The following is a 13924-nucleotide window of genomic DNA, read 5'->3' on the forward strand; positions in this document are numbered from 1 at the left end:
ATATGAATTACAGAATGGATGTTCAACATGTTCATTTACAGTCGTAACTTCCTCCTCATTATCATCAACAACATCTTCCTCGTCAACGGCTGTTTCATCATCAAAATTCGGGTATTGACCAATATCAAAATCATTACACGCAGGGTCTGTTTCTTCTTCTGAAAAATCATCAAAATCCGAGTATTGACCAAGATCAAAGTCCGGGTATTGACCAAGATCAAATTTCGAATACTGACTAGTACTCACAATTTTTTCTGTTGGCTCATCATCGTCTAACTGGTCAATACGAAAACCGGAATTTGGTGCTGAAAGTTGATTGGGATTTGGATTAGGGAAAGGTTGTGGGTTTTGAGATTGTGTTTGGTATTGGAAATGTGGTGAAACAATATTTGCTTGGTGATGAAATTGTGGTGGAACCATTAAATTTTGAGCACCATAAACTGGGGTTGAAAAACTTAGTTGATTACTACCCGCTACTGACCCAACTTCACTACTTCTAGGTTCAACAACATACAATGTAACATCATCACTTGAAACACTAATGTAAGCAATGAATAGTTCAACATCTTCATTGTCGGTTAACAAATAAACTTTACCATTTCTCTGATAAGATAGCCTAAATCCACTTAGGGGCTCTAAATTCAATTTATTTGTAACACGTAACATTAGAGTTTCATAAGTTAACTTTTTTAATGACAGTTTTAGTTGAAGATTCATGGGTAAAGACATATTTTGTAAAACACCATGAACATTCTCTCATGACCCTCCAAAACACAAATCTATCCAAACATGATCAACATTAGATGATTTCATTATTGTGAATTAATTTACTAAACAAACGAGCTGCGAAACTAAAACCTGTTGCCGGATGGAAAAGGATGTCGTTGGATATAGGAACGGATGTCGCCGGAGAGAGTGATAGATGGAGATGGAATGAGTTGTGATTTAGGGATTTAGGTTATGAGTTGCTGCTGCTGCGTAGTTATATACCCAAAACATTTGTGTTGCGAAACTAAAACCTGTTGCGAATTCAGAAATCGAGTTGCGAATTTGGAAAATCGCAATGCGATAGTCAGAATCGCGTTGCGAATCTGGAAACTGATTTGCGATACCGGAGATCGCGTTGCGAATTATCGATCGCATTACGATTTAGTTGGTCATTTTGGCAAATCCAAAAAAAGTTGGTTAAAATCGTATATTATAAGGCATCTTTGGCCACTAAGGTTATTTTCTCTTAATTCTATTATAAGTCTCACATAATTATATGTATTATTAGTTTTCTAAGTTTTATAGAATAAAATTTATAAATGATCATTAAATTATATGATTTTTTTAAACATTAAATTATCTAAAGTTATATAATAATATTAAATTTTGAATTTTATTATCATATGTAGGGTTGTAAATGAGACGTGACATATCGCGAGCTACTCGAGATTGACTCGATCAAGGCTCGATGAATACTTGGATCGAATGGACTCGACTCGAGCTCGACTCGAGCTCGACTCGAGTTCTTAACGAGCCGAAACAAGCTACTCGATATTCTATTCGAAAAGCTCGTGAGCAGCTCGAAAATATAATATATTAAGATTTTATTTTTTTAGAAATAAATTATTAATAATATTAATATTTATGTATTAATTTTTTTATAAAAAAAAATACAGTAAAATTTCTTGTATTTAAGGTTCATGTTCGAGTTTGAGGTTTCAATCGAGTTAAGTTTAATAATTTTTTTTCATTTCAAGCCTTTTCGAGCTGGTCACGAGCTTCAGTTTAAGATTTCGAGTTCGAGTCGAGCTTGAAAATTTTAAGCTCGCGAGTTTTCGAGTCGAGTCGAGCTCAGCAATACTCGAGCTCGACTCGGCTCGTTTACACCCCTAATCATATGGCACAACAACATTAATTATCATTAAACTATTATTAATTAATGAATCATACACCTCTCTTTTTTTAAACATTAATTATCATTAAACTATTATTAAATATGCAATTATGTAATACTTTTAATTTTTTAAATATATATTTTCATAATTTATTTTTATAATTATATGATATTTTTAGAAAATATTTAAACTTAAATCTAATAAAATATTATATTTAAACTTAAATAAAAATAAATATAAAATTTTAATAATATATAAAATAATTTATATGATATAAAATTAAATATCTATAACATAATATTAAAAATTAATATTTAATTTATTTAAAAAATTAATATTAAAATTAATATCTATAATATAATATTAAAAAATTAATATTTAATTTATTTAAAAAATTAATATTAAAATTAATATCTATAATATAAAATTAAATATAAAACTTCTTTGAAGAGGTTAGAAGATATCTGTAGACATAAGGTCACGTTTGCACCGCGCAGACCACGCGCAGACGTTAGAAGAGCTTTTGTCTTCTAAAAAACAAACGGTCTGCGAAGCTCAATGTCTGCGCGTGGTATGCGCGGCGCAGACATAAGAGCTTTGAAGACCTTACACAGTGAAAACAAACACCACCTTAAACACGGTCCTCGAAAAAGCGCTTTGTTCATATTTGTCGGGTAAATTACAATTTCGTCACTTAACTATACTTTCACTCTTATTTTACTCACTAAAGGTTTAACAAATTTTAATTTAATTATTAAACTTTTGAATTGTCCTTATTTTGATCACTTGATAATTAAACAATTAACGACTTTATGATGTGTAATGTGACATCAAAATGACATTGGTTTTAAAAATTAATTTTATATCAATACAATATCCTTTTAAAGTCGTATAAAATTATGTTTTTACTCTTTATTTTCTATTCCTCTTATTTTTTCTCATTTTCTCAAAATTCGACCATCACTCATCATGACTAGTCACTGTCGATAGTTATTAATGGTGATGAGACTCGAAATTTTCATCAAACTCATTTTTTCATCTTCAATGTGAATCAATATTTATTCAATAAAAAATATCTCAAACTCTATAAATCTATCGTTAAACGCTTCAATTTCTTATTTTATTTATCTTTATCATTCAATGTTGAATTACATCGAATATAAAATATGGACTCTTCATTGTCTCCTTTATCCCCACACACATTGTTAAAAAATTGCTCTACCTAAGTATGGGCATGGAACTCGAATCCGACGGACTCTGACTCTACCATATGGGGATTTTTTTTAAAAAAATTCGGGTTTGAGTATGGTCGGGTTTTTTTTAATATGATGTTCGGGTCGAGTCGGGTTCGAGTTTAGGGTGAAAAATACTCGACCGATCCAACCCGAAAAAATATATAATTTTACCTTATATATTTAGTAATAATTACAATAATACCCTTCTCTATATATTTTTTTATTATTTCGGGTTGAGTCAAATCGAATTTTTAAGTTATATATCAGGTCGAGTCGGGTGAAAAATTGTTTTGGTCGAGTAGAGTCGGGTCTCGGATGGAGGACTCCTTATTCTCGGGTCGAATCGAGTGGACAAAAAACTTGACTCAACCCGACCCATGCTCATCCCTAGCTCTATCTCTCAATTCACACCCACTTTTTTAAAATAATATATTATATTCAAAACTAATCAATGCAAAGTTCATTAAACAATTTAGATTTAATTATTCATAAAAATTATGATGAATTATGCACTTGGTACCTAAATTATCAGTTTTGATCCATTTTAGTATCTAAACTTTTAATTTTTTCAAAACAATACTTAATGTTTAATTTTTATTTCATTTTAGTACCCACTATTAAAAACTTAATGCATTAAGTACTTAAACTGATAGTTTAGGTACTAAGCATGTAATTTACCCTAAAACTAAACATGATAAATGGCTATTAAATGCAAAATAACGATGAACTATTAATATATATTAATAATTTCTGACACAATTTTTTTTTATTAATCTAGGATTCTTATAAGTGCTGATATATGTTTTAAACACTCTCAATTATTTGAAAATGAATGTTCAAATATCCTGGAATCTCTAGTGTTCGAACATGATATCTCTAAATAAAATAATCATTCTTTTTTTGGTACAATAACAATCATTTCTTAAATCACTAAATTAACTTAATGCTAGTTAAACATAATTAAATATTAATAATTTTAATATGTTAATTATTTAAATATAAAATATGCCCAAGCTTGAAATTCCATGTGATCCCCTTGTATATAGGGATGGAAACAGGTCTGGTTAGGATCGAGTTTTCGGTCAAACCGACCTGATCCGAAAATATGTATCATCCATCCGAATGCAATCTAATCTGAAAATTTTTTAACCTCCTCCTGACTCGAAAAATATATACTCTTCACCTGAATTTGACCTGACCCGATAAAAAAATTAAGATTTAATTAAAAATAATAATAAGTTTTAAAGAAAATTTCATTATTATCCTCATGTTGGGTCGGGTCGAAATATTTTCACTCTCCATACAAACTTGACTTAGCCCCTTAAAAAATTCGATCCGACCTAACCCGAGCCAATTTTCTCTTAAGAAAAGTTAATGGGTTCGGTAGGTCAGAATCATCAGATTCGGATTAAATTTTCATCCCTACTTGTACATTTCTTTTAAAACTTTAATTAGAAAAAAATGCGTGTTCTTTACAAAGCCCAAAGCCCAGTTTCTTTCTTTCTCGGTTTCAGGCCCAATGTCATTCCTTTTAAAAGTTTCTTCCTTTCCACCAACAAATCCGAATAATCCAGATCAGAAACCAAAGTTTCCCCACGAAATCTCTCTACTTTCCCCCCTCGATGGACTCTCTCCAAGCCACTTATAAAGACGATTACAACGAAGAAACAGCCCCCCAACCATCTCCGGTCACCGGCGAACCTCTAAAAGACACTCTTCTCCAAGCCGACGCCGAGCCCATTAAGGAAACCGAAACCCCAAACGGCATCAGCGCTACCAAGCCCGAAACCACCCAGCCTGCGGTGGCTTCATCGGATTCTCTCTCTGAAGAAGATCCTACCACCACCACCACGACTGCTTCCGACGACACCCAAAATCCACTTAAAGTTCCTCGAAACTACGACGAATTCGAGAATGACGAAGAAGAACCCCAACCCAAAAAGCAAAAGCAGCTATCGTCTTTAACAGCTGCTCCTCAGTACTCACATTCAGTCCCCGCAATCAGCGATGATAACCCCACCAACGTTGTCGTCGAAAACAGTAATAACAACGGCAATGCCCCGTCAAATCCTTCCCCTTCTACAAAAGCGAAGGCAACAAAGAAGTCTAAGAAGAAAAACAATAATGTTTGGGTGACTAAAACGTCGAGGAAAGGGAAAAAGAAGAGCAAAGTGAATAGCCAGAATGCTGGGAATGGGGAGGAACCGGTTTTGATCGCTCCTGTTCCGAGATTCCCTGATAAAGGGGACGATACCCCTGATATGAAAATATGTCTTTCCAAGGTTTATAAAGCCGAAAAAGTGGAGTTAACTGAGGATAGGATGAGTGCAGGTAGCACGAAGGGGTATAGAATGGTTAGAGCTACGAGAGGGGTGGTGGAGGGAGCTTGGTACTTTGAAATCAAGTTGGTGAAGTTGGGGGAGACCGGGCATACGCGGCTCGGGTGGTCTACCGATAAAGGGGACTTGCAGGCGCCGGTCGGGTACGATGGCAATAGCTTTGGATATAGAGATATTGATGGGAGTAAGGTGCATAAAGCTTTGCGAGAGAAGTATGGAGAAGAAGGGTATAAAGAAGGGGATGTTATAGGGTTTTATATAAATTTACCTGAAGGAGGGTCTTACGCTCCCAAGCCCCCTCATTTGGTTTGGTATAAAGGGCAGAGGTATGTGCAGGCCCCCGATGCAAAAGAGGAGCCACCTAAAGTGATTCCTGGTGAGTTTCTACTGCTATTCTGATTAAAGCTTATTCTTTGTGCACTGGATTTGAATGAACTAAATTGGATATGATTGCTGGTTTTATGCTTATTTCTTTATGTTTTCGGTTAATAACGTCTTTATGCTTATTTCTACTGCTATGTATTCTCTAGTTTGGTAATATCTCAGAGAAGAAAGCGCCATGTACTTATGTGGGTGATGTTTAATAAAAATAAATCAAACACGCTGCATCTTCTAGGATGGTACTTTCAAATTTGATGTTTTAAAGAGGTCAGAAAATAACGTGTTCCCAGCCACACTATGCTTTTGTGCATTCATTAAATTTTGCTCTTTTTCATTGATTGTCTTTATGGTTTTGAATCAATTTCTTTCTAATTTTCTTTCAAGCTGGAACTATTTTGGTTGCCTTAAAATCGGATAGTTTTGAGAGTAGTAACTAATATGATCAACGACAACTGGAGTATGCTAACGATTTAAGATATATTCTTTTAATCAATTTTATAAATTAGTGCAAGGACTATCAAAAATCATTACATGCTTGTGGTATAGGGCTGTTATAAAAGTGCTTTATTTGAAAGGATTTATTGGTAATGGTGGTTACCGTCCAGAGTTTCTTTTATTCTGCGTGACAGTTCTTGGTTATGGTGCTGTTGATTTCTTAAAGTGTCCAAGGAGGAGATGGATGATTAGATAATAAAGCAGTTACATTGAATTGTTAAAATTCGGTTAAACCTTACCCATCATGCTCAAATTCTTCTAATAATGCTAGTCTTCCCTCATTCCCAGTGTTTCACTAGTTCTTTCTGTAACTCTCATGGTTTTAAAATAGACTGTTTACAATATGCTTTGATGATGTTCTCATTAAACTATTTTCATGACCAAACTGTAGGCCTTTGCTTATCATGAAAAGATATTGCAAGCCACGGGTCCTTTAAGCAGTACCCTGAGAAGTGACATAGTAAAGCTTTCTACAGTGCAAATTTCATGGCTTGTATTTATATGATTCTGTTGGACTTTGCAGTACCCACCATCGCTTAAATTTTGTGGAAAAGTTGTATAAAATTATCTTGTTAGAACACAATGAACCCTGAGATTTGGACAGTTAGTTAGGCCCTTATTAAATGAAAAAGATATAGCAAGATACGAGTCCTTTTAGTGTGCTTCTGAGTAGTGACATATAGAACCTTTGGACAATGCAATTTTACAGCTTGCATTTTTATAATTCAGTTGGCTTTGCAGTATCTAACGCAAAAATAAACAATGTGTTAGATTTGAACAAAAGTTTCTGATTAGAATACATTCAACTCTGTTGCATGATTTTGGTCAAATATTTCGATTCTGGCTTCTCTATGGTCATTGCTTGAGTGATAATTTCTCTCTTTTTGGCCGGCATATCATAATGGGTAAAACTTAGAACTCTAATTATAAAGTCTACCTACCCAGAAGCTACCTGGGCCTATCTGATTGGATGTGCTATGTTTTGCCGGTTAAACCTGTTCACGGTAATATCTAAAGCATTTATAAAAAATGGATTGTTTGTTCAAACCTGGCTGTTTAGACAGGCCATTGGAAAGGCTTTAAAGTAGACTAGCTGTGAATCCTAGTCATGCATTATTATCAACTAATTGCCATTGAAATGACTATATATTCTGTGTTTGATGAGGACTTTGTTTAGAATATTTACAATTAGCTGGAAATACTGCTTTTCATGTAATATTCTTGATTTTCCATAATTAATGTTGATAAATGTTGACTTTCCTGCAGGAAGTGAAATTTCTTTTTTCAAAAATGGTGTATGCCAAGGAGTTGCTTTCAAGGATTTGTTTGGCGGTCGTTACTATCCTGCTGCTTCAATGTACACCCTTCCAAATCAACCAAACTGTGTGGTGAAGTTCAACTTCGGCCCCAACTTTGAATGCTACCCGGAGGAATTTGGTGGACGTCCACTTCCTAGACCCATGGTTGAAGTTCCTTATCATGGGTTTGACAACCAAGTGGAAAACGGTGTAGCCAATGAGAAGAAACAGTAGTGAGCTTGAATCAGAGACTAACATCATTCTAAAATACCTACTAATTTGAAGGACTGTTTTATATTTGTAATTTTAATTATTTACTCTTGAAATTAGGTCTGCTGAGTTGATTGATTAGTTCTGTAAACTCTGACTTGTCTTTAAAGACGAGAGAAAGTTCGGTTTCCGAATACATGATCAATTTCTTAGATGTCATTTATTTTACTTTTGTCTCGTGTGTATATCTTGATATGATTCTTTAATTATTTTGAATGCTCTTTTTGTGATTTAGTTCCTTCCGCAGACCGCTTGAATGTATTGTGGTAATCTTAATTTTGCAGTTTCTACTTCATTCAGACAGGACCAGTAAAATCTCAGATATCATAGCTTGTATCTGCAACTGACTTCTTTTTGGCTTGCATTTTCAATTATAGTTTCTCAATCAGACCTGATTCACTTCGCCTTTTTCCTGTTAATAGAATGTAAGTTCTGTGTTCCGATTCTTTAAACTGAGTTAAGAAGATAGTTTGCAGCCGGAGACATAACACAGGTCTTAACAAATTGAAATGGTAACAATTATTTAGTGAAGTGGATTCCCCTTCCCTGTAAAACATTGAACTCTAACCTTTGGCTTTTACTTGTAAACCTTCTGCAGCCTGCAGGTGGTGGGAGGATAGAAGGAATTCATGGGAATTGCACTACTTATTGGAACAGTCCCCTTGCAGGTAAATTCTGATTCCAAATTAAATAGGAAAATGGTGTAAATTCCACTGGCATCAAGGAAAATGATCAAGTTGGTTGATATGGTAAAGGGTGCAAAAGCAGTAAATCAACAAAAAAAAATTGGATTATTCAATTTTATTACCCAAAGAAGCATAAATGCTACAAAAAAAAAATCACCGATCACCTAAGATATTTACATACTAATTACAAAAAATCGATCGGTTTAATCAATACCCCATGATATACAAAGTTTGGAGTTAACATAGTCAAGCTTGTTGATATTTCCCCCCCCCCCTCAATTTAATTCCTACTAATTCTTTGATACCACTAAAGATTTCAGCTGAATTCCGAGAGCAACCTTTGAAAATTTTACGGTTGCGTTCCTCCCACAAAACATAAATGTTGGCGCTCCAAGCGATTTTAAGGATAGTGGTTAAGAGTGACTTGCCTTTCCAAGAGTTACTTGGCCAAGCAACCATGTCTTCCCAGGATTGTAAAGTCTTCTTTAATCCACTAAGGTGTAGAATATTCTCTCTTAAATGAGATGTGAATTGGCATTCGAAGAACAAATGGTTTCGACTTTCCTGAATGTCGTTACAAAAAACACAAGTCCCAGAAGAAGTGATCCCCATACGTTGTAAGCGGTCACGAGTGGGAAGCCTATCTAAAATTGTCATCCAAGCTATCAAACTATGCTTGGGAATGTGGTGGGAAAACCAAATCAAAGAATGCCAAGGCATTTTGTCCCCCTTGTGTCTAATCTCCTGCCAAATTTTTTGATAGAAAGAGTTCCATTCAAGAGAATCGGATGAGCTTCTGTTCTGAGCTTGAAAATTTTGTTGAGACTCCAGCTAGTGTTTGCACTTCCTTCCATAAGCCAAAAATCAGTCTCCTTTAGAACATAAACATTTATCCAAACAACCCATAATGAACCCTCACCTGCAAGTATATTTTTAATGAGATGAATCATACATGCTCTGTTCCAGTCTTTAAGATTTTTCAATCCAAGTCCTCCCTCTGATTTCAGTTTGCAAATGTTATACCAGCTGACTCTCGTGCCTGATGCAGATTTATCAGTGCATTTCCAGAAGAAATGAGAGCAAAGCTGTTCAATTTTGCTGATTATAGAATAAGGAAGCAGTAATTGTCTGCACCAACAATTAACAATGCTGAACATCACTGCTATAATAAGTTCCAGTCTTCCTGCGTAGCTCAGAAATTTTCCAGACCAGAGAGTGAGCCTGGATTTGATACTGGTGATGAGAGGCTCACAGTCTTTTTCTGTGAGCTTTCTTGTAACTAGTGGGACTCCAAGGTATTTAACAGGCAGAAGACCAAGTTAAAAACCAGTAGCTTGCTTGATGAGCTCAATGTTGTTTGATGAAATACCAACACAGAAGAAATAGCATTTAGAAGCATTTAGATTAAGACCAGAAATTCCATAGAAGTGCTCAAGAACAGAAATGACACCTACAACAGAATTCATATTTCCATTGCAGAAGATCAGAAGGTCATCAACAAAGGATAAGTGGGTGAGACCTATTCTTTTTGCATTTAGGATGAAAGTTAAACAAGCCTTTTTCAGCAGCAATATTGAGCATTCTTGAAAGGACATTCATAGAAATAACAAAGAGAATAGGGGAAAGGGGATCTCCTTGTCTTATGCCTCTAGCTCCCTTAAAATATCCAATCAAGGTACAATTAAAAGAAATTGAGAATCTTGCATCAGTAAAACATGCTTCAACCCAATTTATGAACTTAAGAGGGAGATTTAAAGCTCTTAGCACAGAAGAGATGAATCCCCAACGGAGAGTATCAAAAGCTTTTTGAAGGTCAATCTTCAATAAGTATCTTGGTGAAATGGTTTTCCTACCATATCCTTTGACCAATTCTTGAGCAAGAAGAGTGTTGTCCACAATACTCCTTTATTTTATGAAAGCAGTTTAATTGAGAGATATTAAATCAGGAATAAAGCAAGTAAGTATCTGGACTAAGATCTTTGTGATAGCCTTATAAATAACAGTACAACAAGATATTGGTCTGAAGTCCTTGACTTTGCTGGGATTGGGAATTTTAGGAATCAAAGCCATGGTGGTTGCATTAAAAACAGGGAGCAAAGATGACTGTTGGAAAAAATATTTGATTGCTGCCACAACATCCTCACCAATAATATGCCAAGAAGATTTGAAAAATAGAGGAGTATATCCATCTGGGTCAGGGGCTTTGTCATTGCCCTGGCCAAAGATGGCTTATTCGATTTCTTGAGTGGTGACTTATTTGATAAGGCTAGATGAAATGTTAGAAGGAAAGGAGCAGTTTAGAATATCAGTCAAGAATTGGGGATCAGAGGCATTGACCTTAGGATCAGCTATCCCAATAAGGTTGGTAACGAAATATAACACTTCTGATGACATGGCATCAAAGGACTCAAGTCTATTTCCCTGGTCATCAATAAGCAGCCAAATTGTTTCCTTCTTTTTCTTAGCAGCAACATCAGAATGAAAAAATTTGGAGCATTTATCACATTCTTTAATCCATTGCACCTTGGCTTTTTGTTTCAAAAAAACTAACTCAGCTTCTTCTAAATTATGCAGTTCTTTTTTTGGATATGAAGCTCTTTGTCAATTGAATTTTCTCCCTTCAAAGAGAGAAGTTGCTGATGTTTCAATTCTAATCTCTTATTTTTAACCCGAGAAGAGATGTCACAAAAACAGGAAGAGTTAAGTTTCTTTAGGCAGGATTTGAGATGCTTAAGTTTAAGGAACAAAATCTTCATAGGATTTCCTTGAAAGGAATTTTGCCAAGAATGCTCAACCTCTCTCAAAAAGTTAGGATGAAAGGTCCAGAAATTAAAAAATTTAAAAGGTTTGGGTCTATTTGTGGGATTGTCTTTAGAAAATCAGACTAATGTCATGCAGTGATCCGAGACTCCAAGGGGAAGAAATTCTACAAAAGAGCTTTGAAAAAAAGTAGCCCAAGTGGAGTTAATAAGAACTCTGTCAAGCTTTCTTACAAGATAAGCTTCAGTTTACTTGTTGCTCCAAGTGAATAAAGATCCAAAGAAAAGATGATCATGAAGGTCAAGATCCTGAGTTAAATCTTGGAAATCTTTCATTTCAGGAGTGGAAAAGGGACAAAGGAGCTCATGGTCTGAGCTTTCATTGGGATGTCGAATGATGTTAAAATCACCTCCAAGAATCTAAGGGAGGTGTCATATGGTTCTTTCCAGTTCTTGAAGTTGCTGCCAAAGCTATCTTCGAGTAATATTATCATTACTTCCATATACCGCTAATAAAACAAAAGACTGACATGTGAATTTTCCTTTTACAAAAATAATCTGGTCAGAGACTTGAATTGTAGTTAACTCTATATTCTTCTTCCAAAGGATCCAAATTCTTCGGTTGTTTGCAAAGTCGTAATTGGAGCTAACATTCCAGTTGACTAATTTAGAGTGAAAGATGTCCTTAGATTTATCTGCTTTAACTCTTGTCTCTAGCAAACAAAGAATGTCCACATTGTTCTGAGTAGCCCTAAGTAGCACATTGTCTTGTTTTAGAGGATGACTGAATCCTCTAATGTTCCAGAAACTAACAATCATTGAGAAAGTGGTTTCAGTGGGGTTTTCTCCTCCCCAACTGTGGAACTTTTAGTTTCATTCAATTTATCTTTCTTATTCTGTTTAAGATCTTTTACTAATTCAACCACTCCCTTGAAGCAATTCTATTTTTTCTTTGAGGACGATCTTGGTTAGGAGGGACTTCATCTATAGAACTGAGTATCTCAAATCTATTACTAGAACCAACAAAAGCAGTCTTATCCTTGGAAGGCCTTCCTCTGCCACGTTTATGTACTAAAGAACCATTTTCAGATTGTGAAGGATGATCAGAAGAAATATGCTGACTTTCAAGAGTTGAATCAGTTTGAAGTTCCTCAAGGTTTTGACAGCTTTGTTCAGTGCCAGAAACATTCACATGATGCTTATCAATAGGATCAGTGATAGGAAAAACATATTCTGAAGGCAAGACAATTTGTTCAGAGTTTGATGGTTCAGAAGAATTAACAGCACCTTTAGGAATTTCCTTTGGAAGTGATTCAGAAGTGACATAGTTTTGAGGAAGTTAAACTTCTCCATGAGTGGAGTTGGAGCTAGAGGCTTCTTTTTTCTTCCAAACTTGATTAGAGGCTGGAATTACATTATGATTGACCAAACAGTTTTTATCATTATGACTAAAGACCTTGCATTTCCTACATCTAGGAGAAAGCCAAGGTATTTCAACATAAACAGAGGTTGACTGACCATTTTGTAGAACAACTTCAATGTCTTTGGGGATTTCATCATTCACATCAATTTCAACACACACCTTAGTGAATTCAAGCCTAGTTTTTGAAGCTGTAACAGAGTCCATTGAGATGGGAATCCCTATACAACTTAAGCCTACTTGAGTGAATAATTCTAGTGGTACATTGTACAGATGAACCCAAATTGGGATTTTAGAAAGATCGAAGTTTAGGCGTTTTAAGCTAGGTTCCCATTTCCTTAAGATCAACGGTTTATTAAGTATATGCCATGGTTCATTTTCTAGGACCCATTCTCTAGTAGAATCAGAAGCAAAAGAGAAGATATAGAGATTGGGTCCTGCTAGACTGACCTGAACCCGAGAGCCTTGAAGAGCCTTTGTCCATAGATTATCAACAATACGTTGCATTGTTGTGAAATTTGGTGTTGGACCAAGGAATTTCCCCACTAGTGATAACTTCCATTCTGAAATTCTAGCTTCCAGTATCTCAACAGGGGGTGATCGTCGGAACTCCATCTTTGAATTTCGAAGGAAAGAAATTTAGGTTATGGCCTGAGGAACTCTCAAATAATTTTCTCCAGTCCATCGATCGTTTTGAAAGAGCTGAGAGAGAGCCAAGGTAGAGGGAGCTAAAGATAAAGTATACCACCAAAGGCTTTGTAACCGAGAACGTGAGAAGAAAAGACCACCGGAGACACGACGAAATCTCGGAATCCGTTAGGCCTGCTAACGTGCACCCAGAGAAAAACCACTATCGTGCGCCCCGAAAAAGTTATAGAGTTAAATCAACAAAATTAGGGTAGTAAAACAAGTACAAAGAAGTTAAAATACTAGAAAATGTAGGGTTATTGACGTGGGAGCTTAATTTCAAAATATTTTATTTTATTATTCTGTTTTTAGTTAAGATATTTTGGAACAATTAGAGTATTAGCTTTCTCGAGGATTTAGGGTAAGAAAAAACTTTTACTTGCAGGAAAAGTAACTTTGTTTACAAAGAAGTCTATTATAGGTAATCTGTAATATATTTGCAGCTCTTTCTATCTTATTATTATCTTTGAA

General features: G+C 35.1%; 1 protein-coding gene across 1 annotated transcript; it reads left to right on the forward strand.

Moving 5' to 3' along the window:
- The first annotated feature begins 4663 nt into the window (after positions 1-4663).
- LOC120124327 (protein TRAUCO-like) lies at positions 4664-8025 on the forward strand. The gene is made up of 2 exons (XM_039143031.1): positions 4664-5833; positions 7600-8025. The coding sequence occupies exons 1-2, from the start codon at positions 4741-4743 to the stop codon at positions 7863-7865; spliced, it is 1359 nt and encodes a 452-aa protein (XP_038998962.1). The 5' UTR covers positions 4664-4740; the 3' UTR covers positions 7866-8025.
- Positions 8026-13924: the final 5899 nt, after the last annotated feature.

The sequence above is a fragment of the Hibiscus syriacus genome, unplaced genomic scaffold, assembly GCF_006381635.1.
Source record: "Hibiscus syriacus cultivar Baekdansim isolate YM2019G1 unplaced genomic scaffold, ASM638163v2 tig00110418_pilon, whole genome shotgun sequence".
NCBI classification, from domain to species: domain Eukaryota; kingdom Viridiplantae; phylum Streptophyta; class Magnoliopsida; order Malvales; family Malvaceae; genus Hibiscus; species Hibiscus syriacus.

What these genes read in the sequence shown, in the direction of transcription:
- LOC120124327 (XM_039143031.1), top strand. Translation starts at nt 4,741, where the DNA reads ATGGACTCTCTCCAAGCCACTTATAAAGACGATTACAACGAAGAAACA. An exon ending in GCCACCTAAAGTGATTCCTG is followed by an intron (nt 5,834 to 7,599) that starts GTGAGTTTCTAC and finishes ACTTTCCTGCAG; the next exon opens with GAAGTGAAATTTCTTTTTTC.